General features: G+C 34.9%; 4 protein-coding genes across 9 annotated transcripts in view; 2 read left to right on the top strand and 2 right to left on the bottom strand.

Moving 5' to 3' along the window:
- LOC104788218 (54S ribosomal protein L51, mitochondrial-like) overlaps positions 1 to 9,121 on the top strand; it is a 17,506-nt gene extending 8,385 nt beyond the window's left edge. Inside the window, exons 2-4 of one of the 2 annotated variants that reach the window (XM_019246164.1) lie at positions 8,168 to 8,186; positions 8,558 to 8,664; positions 8,757 to 9,121. In XM_019246164.1, coding sequence (XP_019101709.1) covers positions 8,168 to 8,186; positions 8,558 to 8,664; positions 8,757 to 8,929 — 299 coding nt within the window. In that variant the 3' untranslated portion in view covers positions 8,930 to 9,121. The remainder of the gene's footprint in view (positions 1 to 8,167; positions 8,187 to 8,557; positions 8,665 to 8,756) is intronic. The other variant, XM_010513937.1, reaches the window with a different exon arrangement.
- LOC104788217 (protein CONTINUOUS VASCULAR RING 1-like) lies at positions 16 to 2,417 on the bottom strand. Of its 3 annotated transcripts, XM_019246163.1 has the most exons (7): positions 2,196 to 2,417; positions 1,789 to 2,094; positions 1,338 to 1,390; positions 1,134 to 1,243; positions 882 to 1,049; positions 684 to 781; positions 16 to 277 (listed from the first exon to the last, which is right to left on the bottom strand). In XM_019246163.1, the coding sequence occupies exons 2-7, from the start codon at positions 1,975 to 1,977 to the stop codon at positions 32 to 34; spliced, it is 864 nt and encodes a 287-aa protein (XP_019101708.1). In that variant the 5' UTR covers positions 1,978 to 2,094; positions 2,196 to 2,417; the 3' UTR covers positions 16 to 31. The 3 variants fall into 3 exon arrangements, with proteins under 3 accessions (XP_019101708.1, XP_019101707.1, XP_010512237.1); XM_019246162.1 differs by having other exon boundaries at positions 1,789 to 2,417; XM_010513935.2 differs by lacking the exon at positions 16 to 277 and adding an exon at positions 317 to 359 and having other exon boundaries at positions 1,789 to 2,417.
- LOC104788216 lies at positions 6,732 to 8,060 on the top strand. 3 transcript variants are annotated; one of them, XR_768209.2, is made up of 5 exons: positions 6,732 to 6,906; positions 7,082 to 7,172; positions 7,376 to 7,480; positions 7,609 to 7,685; positions 7,801 to 8,056. XR_768209.2 is itself a non-coding variant. In XM_010513933.1 (5 exons), exons 1-5 carry the CDS (start codon positions 6,809 to 6,811, stop codon positions 7,906 to 7,908), a joined length of 516 nt encoding a protein of 171 aa, XP_010512235.1. In that variant the 5' UTR covers positions 6,732 to 6,808; the 3' UTR covers positions 7,909 to 8,060. The 3 variants fall into 3 exon arrangements, 2 of the variants coding, with proteins under 2 accessions (XP_010512235.1, XP_010512236.1); XM_010513933.1 differs by having other exon boundaries at positions 7,376 to 7,517; positions 7,801 to 8,060; XM_010513934.1 differs by lacking the exon at positions 7,609 to 7,685 and having other exon boundaries at positions 7,801 to 8,060.
- LOC104788219 (BAG-associated GRAM protein 1) lies at positions 11,807 to 16,051 on the bottom strand (the record flags this gene model as incomplete). The annotated part of the gene is made up of 18 exons (XM_010513939.1): positions 11,807 to 12,139; positions 12,228 to 12,289; positions 12,401 to 12,464; positions 12,571 to 12,624; positions 12,740 to 12,886; positions 13,032 to 13,136; positions 13,220 to 13,366; positions 13,523 to 13,629; positions 13,869 to 13,968; positions 14,058 to 14,087; positions 14,163 to 14,279; positions 14,403 to 14,523; positions 14,834 to 14,880; positions 14,982 to 15,110; positions 15,382 to 15,457; positions 15,684 to 15,781; positions 15,856 to 15,906; positions 16,025 to 16,051. Coding segments are annotated over 18 exons (1,611 nt in total), but the record flags the coding sequence as incomplete, so codon positions are not given.

Raw genomic sequence — 16,357 nt, forward strand, 5'->3', positions numbered from 1 at the left:
AAAAATGAACCGGAGAGAGATTATCAGAAACTCAATCGTTCGTTCCCACAGTTTTTTCGAAAGGAAGACATAATAAGACATAAATCTCAATGCTGCAACTAAAGTAGAGATATATAACAATAGATTCGTAAATAGAAAGGTTTTTAGATCGTAAGGTGGATTCATCAATCACAAGGGACAAATACAATTCTTCTTCATCTCTACCGCCAAGTACAGTCCCACTGCGACTGCCGCAGTCGTCGTAGTTAATCGCCGCCGGTGACTGTTCTTCGTGAATCTGGAGCAATCAGTCGTTAGTGAGTGGTGATTGTTCTTCGTGTATCCAAAAGGGAAGAACACATGTGAGGTTGTCTCTATATCTAACCAAATCTCGGCTTAAAAGGTCAGAATTCATTATTCACAATTTGCACTAACAATTCTTTCACATTCTTGTTAAATAATGTTGCTTTAAAAAATTTCTATAACATCGAATAGCACTAGAATTTAAAAGAATGATTAAAAGCACTAATCCAATAACACCTGAATTGAGAAGAATTTATAAAACGTGTACACGAATAACACTGGAATTGAACATTCTAATAAATTCCTTCACATGCAAAAATGTTGCAATTATGCCCTCTGTATCCTACAAGAAAAGTTCTGAAAACAATAACAAAATCCTTGAACCAAGCAGTTTCACTCACCTGGAGAACAACTGTCGATGTAATGAAGCCAAATGCATATTCGCCTATTCGGGGATGCCTAATGATTGCAACTTCCTTGAAAGCTTGTGTATTTTGATCTGAACAGAGAAAGAACCGGATATGAGCAAGTTGAGATTAGAAAATTATAATTAACTTATAATGCTGAAAATGTAAAATAAGCCTTTTCTTAAGCGATACCAGGAGATATGGCAGTGCTGATCTGCTTAGAGGCGTTGTAGATATGACGAACAAATGGCATTCGCTTGATAAACCACTCTCCTAAGTTCAGAACCGATGCTCCCAACCACGAAGACATGAACACCCCGACCAAGAAGATGAATGCTATGGAAGTCAAAAAACCAAAACCTACAAAACCAAAATCAAACTCGTGTGAGCAACAGATCATATCCAGTAGTTGATTCGATAAAGAGGGACCATTCAAATGCTTACCAAATACGTTGATTCCAAGTTGTGCATATATTGGAGAGAAGAATCCATCCACAAAGTGAATAAACCACCATGTTATATAGAAAGTAATTGCAATAGGAAGTAGGATAACACTGCAAAGAGAAATTGGGACTTAAAACTATCAGCACAAGTTCTGAATCTGTGCCAACTACAATCAAATGACAAAAAAATTCAAGTGTTGCTTACCAGCCTGTCATGAACTTCTTGGACGCCCAACCCCTAATGAACAAGCTTAAAGTCTGCAGGAAATAGCTAAAGCATCAGACCACAATGCTCTATGTTGTTATATATGCTTGAAAACATGAATGACCATAAACATCACAAGACTCAAGAATCGACAGATCCTAGCAAATTCATACTTGACTCAATCAGGAATTTACAAGCTTCTGCATAATAAAGACAAGTGTTTGGCTAGTTCACACAAGTTCCAGGAAGTGTTGTTTGGTGATAGATTGAATCTAGGGTAAAACAAGTTCCAAGATTCTGAACTAAGGGGAAACAAATAAATCTATGAAGAAGAATAAATCTTGAAAGGAACTAAGAGCTTACTATAAATCCAATTCAACTGTTAATTAAGCATGAATCTTGAAATGAGAAAACGAAGAACAAGATTCTAGATCAGGAGATGAAACTAGACCTCGTGGCTGGATTGATGCGAAGAAGAAGAAGAAGAAGAAGAAGAAGAAGAAGAAGAGGAAGAGGAAGCAGAAGAAGAAGGCTTCGAAGAAGGACCATCGTCTTTGTCGCCGGAATCAGCGACGGGAATCAGAAGCTCTCGATCTCTTTCTCGATTGGCCATCACAACCGCCGGCTTCTCGTCTCCCATCGCCGTGAAACTCAGGCGATAAGGAAATCAAGTCGGAGAAGAGAGAAATGCCGGTGACCAGTGAACGAGCGGAGAGGGAAAAGGTTGAGACTTTTTTGCCGGCGACTGTTCTTTCTTCTGAGCACAAAAAAAAAAAAGTGGCTAAGCTAACTCCAACTTGAAGCTCTCTGTCGTTTTTAGATTTTTCTCTCCTGATCTAAAAACGGATGCTAAATTACCCAAATTACTTAAAGATTAATAACTAGTTGTGAACCAAAAGATTGAAACTTTATTTGGTGGAGAAGTGAAGCTTCTTTTCTTGCATCGTAAAGGAATTTATCCAACAGTCCATTCTTTTCTTGCAGAATCAGAGTAAAGGAGGATTTGACAAAAATCAAACAAACATCGATTCAAAAAGAAATAAAAACAAAAACAGGAAAACAAGAGCAAGAACATAAGATCTCAAGTTTTTTTTGACCAAATTTAATTATAAATGGCATAAACCGTAATAAAACACACAACTCAGATATAAAAGTAATTTGCAAACTTTTATGTGTTATTCTAGTAAGACAGAAATCTCAACGTGTTAGTCTAGTAATAAACCTACTTTTATGCAATATTCTAGGTAATTTCCCTTAATAATATCAAGTTTTATTTTATCTATTTACTTTTATATAAAATCTTTTTAAGTTATGTTTTAAATTTTTACATTTTTATTTTTTAAAAATTTAATAATGAATTGACATTTGTCAACATCTGAATGATATAATTGACACATATCATGATCTTGCTAATTAGTAATTTTGTCATCAAGGTTTATACAATAAGATATTATACATCTTATAAATATTAATATATGTAACCATTTTATAATTCTAAATTTTAATAATTAGTTTGAGTGTTTATATTTGACAGCATATTATTTGTGTATATATATTATACGTATATGTCTAGTAGTACTTAGACCATGTACAATGGTTATAAGATTCAACACCCTCCACCTCAACTTTTAACACTCCACATCATTTTTTCTTTCTTCCACATAATCATTCAACACTCAATTCAATTTTAACTTCTCCAATAGTTTTCTTTAATAAAATTCAACACCTTACCTTACCATTTTATATTTTTCTATTTTTATTTTATTTTATGATCTATGATTACATATTTAATAATAATTATCGATTAAAACTAAATTAATATAATTTTTATAAAAATTTATTTCTAGTGTCATTTATAATTATTATTTTTTGTAAGTAAAATGAAGAAGTTTAGACACACACAATCAAAAATTGGTCTAAGGAAAATAGAAAATTCTAATAAAAATTGATATTTTTTTCTATGTCCAAATAAAACAAGACTAGTCTCTATTTATAGGATTTTTTAAATGATGAATTTTTTGATGTACTTTTAATTTTGTAAAAAAATAAATTAATATAAAATCATTGAGCTAAAATAATTAGGATGAAATGAAATCTCCCAAAAAGCAAATGGATACAATCCATTCACCATCTTCTTTTTTCATACGTCGCCACGTGTCAATGTAGGTCCCACCATTTTCAGATTCAACCAGTTGAATTAATTCAACTCAGTTTAATACACGTATGATTTTTAGAAAATTCAACAGGTCCATTGCATGAATTAAACAGTTGAAAAATTTATTTAACACCCTCATTGTAGACTTTTCGTGGGATGATTTAACCAAAGGATAATAAAAAATTTTTGTAATATAGAAAAATTAATTAAAATGGTTTGTTATCTCTCCTATTAATTGTCTAACTCCAACAAAAAAAATAGAAAAACAAAAAAGCTCTCTCTCACACATCTTTTATCTTTTCTCTTTTTCCTGACTTCAATTCAAACTTAACTAGAATATTGTTTTTCATCAAATTTTGTAGAAAAATGTGAAAAATTACTGTTCAAATTAAAATACGAAAAGCTTTTGATAAGGGAAAGTTAATTAAGTTGGGTTGTTGGTTTTTACCGAGCGGATCGTGAGTTAATCGGTTCGACAGGCCGATCCGATCTGGTTCGGAAAATACAGTTCAAAACCTAACTTTATATAATTAGAAGATATGTTTGAGTTTTTTTTTTTTTTAGAGTTTAGTATTTGTTGTGAAGTATGTATTTTAGTAAATAATTATAATTGTATAGAATTAAAATTTTTAAGTGACCGAAAAAGGTAAATTTAATAAAAATAGCAGATTCAAAAATAAAAAGTAGCAAAATTCATAATAATCCCGTTTCCAAAAGTCTATATGTGGTGGTGGTAATGGTAATAGGCGAGTTCTTGAAAGAATATATTTTGGGGAAGCAAATTGGGAAAAATACCATAAAAATCCCCAAGTTTTTAAAATGGGACAAAATAATCCCCAATTCTTGAGATGTCATTTTAATCCCCAACTTTGAGTTGACTTAACCAAAAAATAGCAAACTTTCTTTGACCTTGCCTTTTTAGGCACGGGGTTAAGTCTCCGTCAGAAGCTAGTAGAAGGGGTTAACAAACCGTTAAAGGCTTTCGTTTAGCCAAAATGTCGACGTCTTATTAACGAGAGAACAACGAAGGAAATAAGAATCCCCAAATCGATTTCTAGGTTTTAGTTTTCAAATCCCCAATTCGATTTCTCAACCTCTCTCTTTTCCGATGAGTTCAAGTTCTATCACATCTGGTGGTGTAGGTGAACGTGGTGTGCCGTCGAAGTGTGTGTGTGGCTTAGATGTCAAGATATTTACCTCTAAAACTCAAGAGAACCCGAGACGACCATTCTTTCGTTGTGTAAGCAAACGAGATGTAAATACGTGGACAAGCAAAAGGGATGTAAGTTATAGTCAATTCGTACAGTTCAAATTCGGTTTCATAATCATGGTAAGCTAACTGTATTTCATTTAATTGTACATTAGAATCATTTGTTCAAGTGGGTGTAGGATACCGTGTTTGAAGAAGTAGAAGATGCCTTTCCAAGACTATCCATCATTGCAAATGAGATTAGCAAAATCAAAGCAGAGGTCAATGAGATAGATGCTATGGTGAAAGAATTGAAGGAAGAAGACATGGCCAATAAAAAAGAACTACGCAAGTTTATGCTGTGCTTCAAAGTCGGTTTTGTTTGGCTTTGTGTTATGACCATTTTGTGTAGTTTTGTATTGTTTAGGCAAGGAAATCAGAAGACTTTTATGTTAGGTTATTAAAAAGAGCTTAATGTAAACTCTTTGTGAGCTTAATGTAAACTCTTTGTGATATTTCTTGTTGGATGATTTCTTTGATCTCAAAAGTAATGGAAAATAGAAATCTCTTGTTTGAATTGTGTCTCAATCATGATAGAACATGTTTTGATACAAACAAAAGGCCAAAAAGCAATCCAAACAAACAAAAAAAAAACAGAGTACCCAAACGAAACCCGACTTTGAAGTTTAGCGTGAACATTCAAACCATGGTGCCCAACCTCCTCGCTGTGAACTTCCATGTGATCCACCCAGATGAGTTCTTGATCTGACTGAGGTCGTTGGATGAGATCTTCCTCTGACTGAGGTTGTTGGATGAGATCTCCCTTGTGATGGTTGTGATGGTTGAGATGGTTGAGATGGTTGAGCTGGTTGAGTTGGTTGAGATGGTGCTCCTTGTGATGGCTGAGCTGGTGGTCCTTGAGATGGTTGAGAAGCTGGTCCTTGAGATGGTTGAGCTTCTTCACGGTTACCTTCGTCTCTTTCTTCTACACCATCTACACCATCATCTTCATGAGCTTCATGAGCTTCTTCACGATTACCTTCGTCTGCATACCTAACCTCATCACAGTCATCATCACCAACTACCTCACAATCATCTCCACTAACAGCCTCTCGGTCATCTTCAATATCTTCAGCAACCTTCTTCCTTTTACGCTTGCGTTTGAGTTTGGGTTGAGGAACCGCCTTAGCCATTGGCTCACTGTTTGGTTCAGTAATCATCGCCACGTCCTCAGTCTCTAATGGGTTTCGATTCGTCTCAGTATCAGAAGGAATTTGATCTTTACCAGTTTCCTCTTCGATTCGATCAGCCTCCGGACCAGTCTCCTCTTCGATTCGATCAGCCTCAGGACCAGTCTCCTCTTCAATTCGATCAGCCTCAGGACAAGTCTCCTCTTTGATTCGATCAGCCTCAGGACCAGTCTCCTCTTCGATTCGATCCGCCTCAGGTCCATCCTTCTCAGTCTCCTCTTCGATTTGATCCTTACCAGTCTCTGTTCGATCCACATCAGTATCAGATTGAATCTCAATCGTCTCGACTTCAGATCTTGTTTGAGTGGAGTCTTTCTCTGAAGTATTCATCAATTGCAACGACCGCCGAGACGGAACTTGCTTTCTTCCTCCACGGGTCCGTGCCATGAAGACGATTCGCGAAGACTTAGAGAGAATTTGGGGATTTTTTTTTTAGGGTTTTCGATTTGTAATCGATTTGGGAATTTTTTAGTTGTAAACGATGTTGTTCTTTCGTTAATAAGACGTCGACGTTTTGGCTAAACGGAAGCCTTTAACGATTTGTTAACCCCGTCTACTAGCTTCTGACGGAGACTTAACCCTATGCCTAAAAAAGCAAGATCAAAAAAATTTGCTATTTTTTGGTTAAGTCAACTCAAAGTTGGGAATTAAAATGACATCTCAAGAGTTTTGGAGATTATTTTGTCCTATTTTTGAAACTTAGGGATTTTTATGGCATTTTTCCCGAAGCAAATTGGAAGTTCTTCTTCTTTTCTTTTTAGTATAATAATAATAGTATAGAGCATAGAATGATACTTTTAAATAGTTTTAATATCTCTCTCTCTTCCTCTCTCTCTCTCTGTTTCTTTCATCATTTAGTAGGAGGAAACTATAACCGATGGAGGAGACAAGAGAAGGGCTTCTTGATTTTGATGATTATGTACCTCCTTTCAGATTACTCCCATCCAGGCTCAGATCTAAATTGCTTCAGCATATGTAAGGGTTTTGTGATTTACTTTGGTCTTTGGATTTGTGTATTTATACTACAGAGATGGAACCATATAAAACCCTAATTTTTTTTTTTTTTTTCAGAGCGATTGATTGAATTGATTGGGTCAAAGTTTTGATTTTTTTTTGTTTTCTTTCTTTGGTTGGTTGGATGCAAAATTAGCTATGGTCGGAGAGGAACGGGTTGCTTCAACTCGGGCAATCCCAAGAAGCAGATTAGAGATCTTCAAAAAATTATAGACTTTTTAAACAAGGTACAATAATGTTGTTTCATACTATGTCGGAATTATATCTTTTTTTTGAAATTTTAACTATATATATATATATATATATATATATATATATATGGCTATTTGAGAATCCAATTTTTTTTTAGAGCAAAGTCTTTTTATACTGGTTAGTATATTGTGTCTGCCTTTCTCAATAATGGTACACTACGGTCTGTCATCTCTCTCAGTCGATTGAAGAGTTTGCAAAAGTTGAGAAAGAGTACGTGGACTTGGCTGCAGACACATCCAGAAAGCTTGAGGCACTTAGCAAATCCAAATCCAGAGAGATTGAGGTATTTGGCAAAGCCGTGTATGAATCCACAAAAATGTGTACGACCCCATCTTTTTTTTTTTTACTTGCTCTGTACTGCTGTGTAGCAATGTTTGATTTTTACATTCAATTCATGTAAAACTACTTCAGTACTTTTGAAATGTGAGGACGTAGCTGATCGTGGTGCTAGTTACCATGGCTATTATGTGCGGGCTCTTCATTTTGAAGTGAGAGCATTTTTATATATAAGTTATATATGTTTTTTGTTTAAATGGATTCTGATTGTGCTTGTTTGGCTATCTTATCAATCACCTCCTTTTCTTTTCTTTTTCTTTTACACAGGTGGAGTACGTTCAAAGACTCCAAAAAAAACAGATTGAAGCACTGCAGGATGCAGAGTTCTTCACCGCCCAAAAGACTAGAAGAAGTCTATTTTGTTTCTTCTTTTAACTTGTCCCTTTTCTTTTCAGTCTCTTTTTTTCTTCTATCTCTTCTAGACTACCCCCACCAATCCATAGATCAGTTATGTATGAATGGTTTGTTTAAGTTAATGAATTATTTCCTATAAATCTATAATATGCCAAGTTGTTGCTGCTTATTTACTGTTTGCGTCGCTCTCTCTCTCTCTCAAAATATCTTCTTGACTTGGATAAAGCCGATACATTTATAGCGTTGGAAGACGTTCCAGTCTTCTACTGCATTTGGGGTGGTAGCAGTAGAGGCATCAGGTCAATTTCTTTTCCCTAATTTTTGATTTCCCAATCTATGAGCCGTATTTTTATTTATTAGTCCTCGATCTACCAATTTTTACAGACTATTTATTCGAATCTCTGAGCTTTGTACTTCTCATCTGTGAAGCAAATTAACTTTTCATGTTTTAGAAATTTGGTTCCATTGTTCCTCTCTTTGATGTGGTTTCCTTTCCAAATGTGATCTATCTGTGCAAGTAATGAATAGTTACCATTTCATAGTTATGCACTGAGCATTTCCATCTCTGATCATTCTATCCTGTGTTTTCTCTTTTAGTGCAAGTAATGAATCGTTACCATTTCATAGTTAGGTACTGATCATTCTATCATGTGTTTTCTTCTACTTACAGAGCCTTTGTGGAATCAGAATTGCCTGCACTAAAAGACAAAAACCCGCAGCTCGAAGTGGTTACGGAGCTTTCACGAGGACATCATCCTTATTTGAAGGGCATTTACAGTATGAGTCTTTCCTCCTCTTATCATTATTATTACAAGCAATAAGCATACAACAGTTCTTGACATTAGAGATGTCACTTGCACAATTCATAGGGAATAGAAATGAAAGGGTGGTGTGTGTGAAGAACATGGATCCTGAAGAAGTGCTTCTGAATGCAACAAGGCTGAGGAACTCGCTTGGAAGGAAAGTGGTGAAGCTTAGGACCAGACATGTCACCAAACACCCCAGTGTTCAAGGCACTTGGACTACCGCTGTCAAATTCTGAGACCTTTCCTACTTAACTGCATAGTTTGCAGGATTTCTTCTTCTAGATATTGAATCGAATGTTGCAAGTATCAGGATTGATTGTTTATCTATGTTTACAATCCCAAGTTGTCTGTACCGTTTGTGACCCTGAACAAAAGATTCAGTCTTCAAATGTTTTGCAGTTTATGCAATCTATAATAAGATTACACAAGGGTAATATAGGTTTTAGCTGATGTTTTTCTGGTGTTGGAGATGATGAAGTAGACTTGTCTATATACGCCAAGGCTACTTGAGGAAGAGTGTGTCTTGAGATACGACAATGCCACTTCTATCATCACTTCTACTTCTTTCTTGTACTGTGTAAAGTGTCAAAAAAGCAAGTGTACCAGAGAAACCTAAAATGGCGCCTTTTAGTTTATCGATTGAAATAAGTGGGCACCAAACTAACCTCGTCAATTGCCCCTGCTTTAATCTTCGATTGCATCAAACACCATTTCTTGAAATGTACACCTATTGATGAAGCCAAAGAGATCATTCGACAGTGTGAATTGCAAAATTTCACACTTCCAGATAAACAGATTTCCAGGTTAGGGAAACCATCAAGAACCTATTCTACCAAACCAGCTGGCTATCCAACAGAGCTAGAGAAACACTCATTTTAAGTCTGGAAAAGCCAAACAAATAATTTTAAAGATACCACAATCCCTGTAATTACGTTATACATAACTTCTCTTGCAATAACTCTACACCATTGCTAAGTAAACAAGTATACTACTTTTCAGTTATCACTCCTTTGCTATTAGTATCACATTCCCTGTATTTTTTTAACCTTAGACATAACTTGTCAATATTCTTAATATTCTCTTGTAGTGACCTTACACCATTGTTAAGGAAACAAGATACTTCTTCGCAATTCTCACTACTTTGATATCAGTATCACATTGACACATTCCATCTGGATGTAGTTACCTTACATAATACTTCTTGGTGACTGATCAACAGACGACAACAGTTGTCAAAGATTTTTCTAAGTATACTATTGTTTAATCTCTAATAATGGGATTTAAAATATCTTACAAAATCATTTAGACTTGACACTGACATCATCAGCAAAAACCAATTACTGTTTTTTTTTTTTTGTCTCAGTTTTTATTACTCAGGAGATAGATCTTCTCTTCATTATTCCCCTCTACCATAAACAAAAAAAAAAAAATAGTCAGTATTAATTAATAGATTTTTTAAAATTAAATACAGTAACTAAAATTTAAAATACTCTTACCAGTATGTTTCTCGGCCGCTATTAACTGAACTTTTACATCGCTGATTTGAACCTTTCTCTGTGACAAATCCAAAATAAAATTGACATTTAAAATAACAATAATATAATTATTATAAAAAGGTATATTAACAAAACGCTGTGAAAACAAAAAATGGTAAACTTCTCTACAGTAAAACAATCAAAAACAGTAAATCAATCAACAACAACAAAAAGGATAGGATTGAAGAATATAGAGAGTAAAATTACTACCTGATAGGTTATTAGTTCTACCCCTTCCACGCTCAACTCTACCGATTTGAAGCTAGTAGTCTCCCTCAAAACCTGTTAACTCGCTCACACTCTAATCCACTATTGTTATTGCATCATCACCATTCTTCGTAAAAAAAAATTACCAGAATCAAAAACCAAGAGTATGAAACTCAAAAACTAAATCAAACATTGGAATCAAAAAAGAAAAAAAAAAAAAAACAACGATGATCAGACAAAGAAAACCTGTGGTATCTTATTCTGGCGTTATTTACGGCCCTCATAGCAGTAAACAAAGATGTTGCTGTTTTAATCCGTAGCAGCGCAAATTTACCATTCTCTAGGTGTGATATATCTTTGTTGATGCGCTCACATTCTATTCTTAACCCAACAATGGTCTGATTAATCCTCTCGATGGTTCTTTTGATGCTTCTTGTATATCGATATCAATCTCAAAAACAACTTTTGTACAAAAAATTTTAAAATTACGGAGAAGTTCATATTTATAGCAAAAATATTATGGTATTAAAAAGATATAAGGTCTTGGATGGCTGTGGATTTTAAAAATGTTTTTTGGTTTTAGAGTTTTCAAAAATCTAGTTTAAGCCCAATCAAGATTATACAAAAATTAGTTTTTCTAAAAGTTAGGGAATCCAGATTTTGTTTGTGTTTAGCAAGTTTGAAAGAAAAACCAAAATCTATGTTTTACTAGTTTTTCATTTTTTAGGCTATGAATGGCCATATTCATTGGTTTTTAGTTTTTTGATTTTTGTTTTTGGATTTTGGTTTTTGAATTTTTGGTTTTTAATTTTTGCTGTATATTTATAAATTAATAAATCAAAAAGTAAAAAGTAAAAACAGTACTTTGAAAATATAGGTTTTTCAACAAAAACCTCAAAATTATGGTTTTTAGTTTCTCTTTAAAATTTGGAAAACCCACTTTAAAACTAGTTTCCCTAATTTTTAGAGAATCAAAAATTTTAAAATCTTGAATGGTAAAAAAATAGATTTTCAAAAAATCAAAAACCAAAATCTACTTAAAAATTAGTTACCATTCAAGACCTTAATCTTGTCTTGAATTCTTTTTTCTATTTTTCTTTTTATAATAAATTTTTAACACAAAAATCTTAAAACCATAAACCAAAATCTAAAGTCTAAAAACTAAAATCTAGAATTCAAAAACCACCCAAAAAAACTTGTAAACATTCATGGCCAAAATAACATTCATGGCCAAAATGTTTGAATTTTGTTTTGTTCTTATGGTTCAGTCTATAATAAGATTACACAAGGGTTTATGGTACAATTCATTGTTTTCACAGTGTTCTTTGTTTGCTGTGAAAATTCACAGGACTTAGTATTTTGGTTTGCGAATACAGAAAGAGTTGTGAGAGAATCCTTAATTTTTCTTTGTCAAAAGTACAAGAAATCAGACAAGCGCTTGTAAATATCCATTATAAATTATAATTACCGTTACCACATATACACTTTAACATGTAGAAAAGAAGGAAAAAGCTGATCTTAAGTTGGCTCGAGAATGAAACTCTGAGAAGCTTTTTGATCTTGGTAAATTAGGTTTTAGCTGATGTTTTCTGCTGTTGGAGATGATGAAGTAGACTTGTCTATATCGCCAAGGCTACTTGAGGAAGAGTGTGACTTGAGATACGACAATGCCACTTCTATCATCACTTCTACTTCTTTCTTGTACTGTGTAAAGTGTCAAAGACAAGTGTATCAGAGAAACCTAAAATGTCGCCTTTTAGTTTATCAATTGAATTAAGGGCACCAAACTAACCTCGTCAATTGCCCCTGCTTTAATCTTCGATTGCATCAAGCACCATTTCTTGAAATGTACACCTGTTGATGAAGCCAAAGAGATCATTCCACACAGTGTGCATTGCAAATTTCACACTGCCAGATAAGTAGAAATCATAAATAGTTTGAGGATGGGTACTTGGGTTTACTTACCGACTTTTATATCTAGCACAGATACAGTCTCCTCTTTAACTTCCAAGCGCCATTGGCAGTGGACCTGATATACAAACAGACTTTATAAAGCATGCCAAGGTGAAACTTGATTGGTGAGTTGCAAACAGAATGATGAATCGAGAACCAGATTTTCGTCATAGGCAACATACCTCAAAGTAAGACCCAAAAGGAACATCATGTGGCTGTTGCACAGTTTCAAAAACCTGAAAGAAGGAAAGGCAAGTATCATCAGACAGGATTTTCTTTTTCTATTTTGCCTAAACAACATAAGCAACTACTATATCCAACGGGAAACAAATTGTAATGAATCATTCCTACCAGCACTTTCTTATCTGGTGATAGAACAACGTGCTGCCATTCCGTCACAGCAGTGTCTGGTGGACACATCGGACTATTACAAATGGATCTGAACTTAATCTCTCTAACTTGGCCATCATATTCTTGGGCAGTATGCCACGGCTCAATCTAAAAAATAACAAACAAACAACAATGAAGTGCCGGAGAAGTTGTGTCTAAAGAGTGCAGCTTTAAAACATGTAAGCAATGCAGTGGAAACCGCAAAAAGAGCACATATGTATGAAGACTATTTAGATATCAGTGCCAAATTTACATTAAGGTTTTTATCCTTCCGAGCAGATCTGTACTCATTAGTATAAGTGGAATCATCAGCCAACAAGACGTTCAGGACTTGCTCAGGTGTGCTGGCAAAAACATCCTGCACACAAGAGTATGATGCAGAAAATTCAGAAGAATATCTTCGGACAACTATAGCACTAACAAGAAAAACCAAATGATTACATTGTAGATGTTGACAAGGACTTCTTCCTTGACGAAAGCCTGAAACTTTACAGGTACAGCTGCAGTATCTTCAGGAGGTTTAACTTGTACTTTACCACCTCCTTTCACAGAGCTACTATGAGCACGTAAAGCAGATTCTGCTCTCTCCTATATGGTAAGAAAGCCACCCCACAGATGTAACATGTTAAGATTTCAGTCGACAACATCAATTTTACTCTTAATTAACCAGCAAATATTGAATACAGCATGCGGTGACAGAGTAACGTATAAACATAAAATTTATTTATAAAAATGGAGAGAGACCTTCTTTTCAACTTCTAACATTGCATGATAATTATTAACCGCACGCTGCAATGCTTTTAGTGTATGGTTCCTGTTCCAAAATGATGCAAATTTATACCTCACTCTACCTGAAATAAAGAAGGAATTCCACAGAGACATAAACATAACAAAGCACCACTATAGATGACAAACTCCAAAAGCTTTGTTCCTACAGAAAAATGGCTATGCCACGAATCAAATGGCAAAAATGTTCTTGCTGGCTTGTGCAGGTAAAACAGTACCTATCAAACAAGTTTTTGCTGAAGATAAAGAAAGGCATGAACGTTGATGTCATCAAAAATATCCAATAACAAACATAATTACTAACCATCAGGAGTCCCAAGAGGGGGAACACCATGTCCACCAGCTCCCATCCGTAGTATGATTGTTATAGCTGGGTTTATCAATGCATGTTGGCTTCTACGAATCTATAATAAACAATGAAAATCTATGTATGGTTAGTCCGCTTATCAGTTTAAATCAACAGAAATTTGGGTGGTTAAGAAAAGACTACTACCTCATCTATATCTCCGAGAGGGACAACAACCTACAAAATGTGATGAGGAAGTTTTTAGCATTGGTTCAAAGAACTCAAAAAGTAAGTGCTTATAGATGCCCTGACCTTCATTTGCTTAGAGAAAACATTGGAGTGAAAACATATGTGCCATGCGGAAACATACATTCGGCCATGATACAAGAATGACCTCTCCAGGGCACATGAATAACTATGCTCAACAACCTAAGGAAAATGAACATGCTTAGTCAGAGTACTGAACGTGTAAAGGCAATCCCATATGAGACACTCAATTTTTCAACTCTCGTATGAGATTACTAATGATACATTTAGTACTAGTTGATTTACCTCATCGGGGAGGAGATCAAATATCGTCTGCAGAGGTCCTGGCTTTAGATGTACAATTGTTGGGCCTTGCTGATCCAATGTGACCCTTCTTCTACAGGCTCCAGCATATCCGGTTACAGCCCTATATCAAATCCATTTTGTCCAAAGTTTTAAACCACAAAGACTAGTAAAAATCAAGTCAGAGATGTGGTTCCATTCAAAATGAAAACCAGCCAAATGCAAGTAGTGTGTTTTGGTAAACCAACAAACACCCCCCCCCCCCTTTTGCTTTCGTCAGCGAAAAACAGTGATAGATGTTGTAAAAGTTATCCCACTTATGCAAACAGATCAAAGCCGTAGCCAAATGGTCATGGACCAAGACGTTTATCATTCTCCTTCTAAACAAGATAAACCCAGCTAATAGTAAGGTTGACGTAGAACTGGAGTATTACCTAGGAGCGTTTACGGGTAGTTTGATTGCATTAATGTTAAGACAAACCTGACAAACAAAATTAGATTAGATTCTAGAAAGCAAAGAAGGATTAGATTAAAACCCTTTGAAGAGAAAAATACACAAACAGTAACTAAGGAAAAACACACCTGCCCAGATGGGCTGTCTAATGAGTGCCACACTGGACCCGTTTGGCCTTCACGTTCAACACTAATAGTTACAGAGCCAAGAACAGTACTTTTCCAAATTATATCCCAATCATGAATTGTTACATTGATCTGCCATCACAAATATATGGTAAATGTTAGAAAAGGTGCATGTTTTGTATCCAAAATTATTGAATCCAGATGCCTATTTTAAAGAACAAGTCTTTATGGTATTCTTTACCAAGTCATAAATACGCGAAATTTTCATACTAGGAGATATCAAGGGTTCAAACTTAGTGATAAACCCTATGGCCTATGCCTCAGCTTTTAGGTGAAATTAAGTTTCTCACATCATCCCACAAAAGTCCTAAAGCATAATACAGCAGTAAATGATTTTATTAACCTTGACAGGAAGCTCATCAGTGGGAAAATTGAACTCTTCACCCCACATTGGATTTCTAGAGCCAGGGACCATAGAACTGTAACAAGCAGCGAGAGAGAGAGATACATTAACATTAGAACAATCAGATGTGTAAGCTCAACAACCAAAAAACCACCAATATACGTTTTTCACTTATTTCGGATGGATGGATAGAGTTTGTTGAGAAGAAGCTATAGGACAGCGTAAAAGAGTTGTTCACATGCTCCTTTTGAAAAGTTGTAATAAAAACTAAATAGGAAAAAGGATATATATAACAAAAAAACCTGAATCGCTTTTCTGATCCACAATTGACAATAGCATAAGGATCTGAAGTTCCATTTAAGTTAGCACCAATGAGATTCTTAGCAGCCAGCAGTTCCACCTAAAAAAGATACATACACCCACATTGATGCAAATGTAAGAATCAGTCAAGTCACAACACTAAGAAGCAATTACCTTGATTATATAAGCAGCATTAGTTTGAGCATCTCCTCTCAACTGTCCTATCTACAAAAATAAGTGTAGAAACTGCAAAAGTCAAAAAAATTTGGGGGAAATTACTGCAAAATTAATCAAACCCATCAATTGAGAGAAACGACGAATTAAGAAATTAAAAAAAAAAAACCTTGTCTTTGTCAAAGATGGTTTTATCTTATGGAGGATCACACGAAAGAGAATCAACATTTAGTCTAGAGAGAAGAGAAACTTCGCCTTCTCGAGAAGGAGTGAGTCAAAAAAGGACAATCAAAGAGAGAAAAAAGGATTTTTTAGAAAGAACGAAGAAACTGATAAATTAGTTGTGGAGATGGAATTTACGTAGTTACCCTTGGAACTGGAAACAGTTACTGGCTGGGGGAAGTCGAGGACTGTAACGAGAACATGAGGGTAGTTCTGGTAGTTTAAAAGTTTTCAACGTAAATAGCAGTAACCGTAGACTACTACTTTTTCGTTTTTTTTT

Source organism: Camelina sativa, chromosome 5 (genome assembly GCF_000633955.1).
Source record: "Camelina sativa cultivar DH55 chromosome 5, Cs, whole genome shotgun sequence".
In the NCBI taxonomy this organism is placed as follows: domain Eukaryota; kingdom Viridiplantae; phylum Streptophyta; class Magnoliopsida; order Brassicales; family Brassicaceae; genus Camelina; species Camelina sativa.

What these genes read in the sequence shown, in the direction of transcription:
- LOC104788217 (XM_019246163.1), bottom strand. Translation starts at nt 1,977, where the DNA reads ATGGGAGACGAGAAGCCGGCGGTTGTGATGGCCAATCGAGAAAGAGAT. An exon ending in ACTTGGAATCAACGTATTTG is followed by an intron (nt 1,050 to 1,133) that starts GTAAGCATTTGA and finishes TTGGTTTTGTAG; the next exon opens with GTTTTGGTTTTTTGACTTCC. An exon ending in CAGCACTGCCATATCTCCTG is followed by an intron (nt 782 to 881) that starts GTATCGCTTAAG and finishes TTCTCTGTTCAG; the next exon opens with ATCAAAATACACAAGCTTTC.
- LOC104788216 (XM_010513933.1), top strand. Translation starts at nt 6,809, where the DNA reads ATGGAGGAGACAAGAGAAGGGCTTCTTGATTTTGATGATTATGTACCT. An exon ending in TCTAAATTGCTTCAGCATAT is followed by an intron (nt 6,907 to 7,081) that starts GTAAGGGTTTTG and finishes ATGCAAAATTAG; the next exon opens with CTATGGTCGGAGAGGAACGG. An exon ending in TTATAGACTTTTTAAACAAG is followed by an intron (nt 7,173 to 7,375) that starts GTACAATAATGT and finishes CATCTCTCTCAG; the next exon opens with TCGATTGAAGAGTTTGCAAA.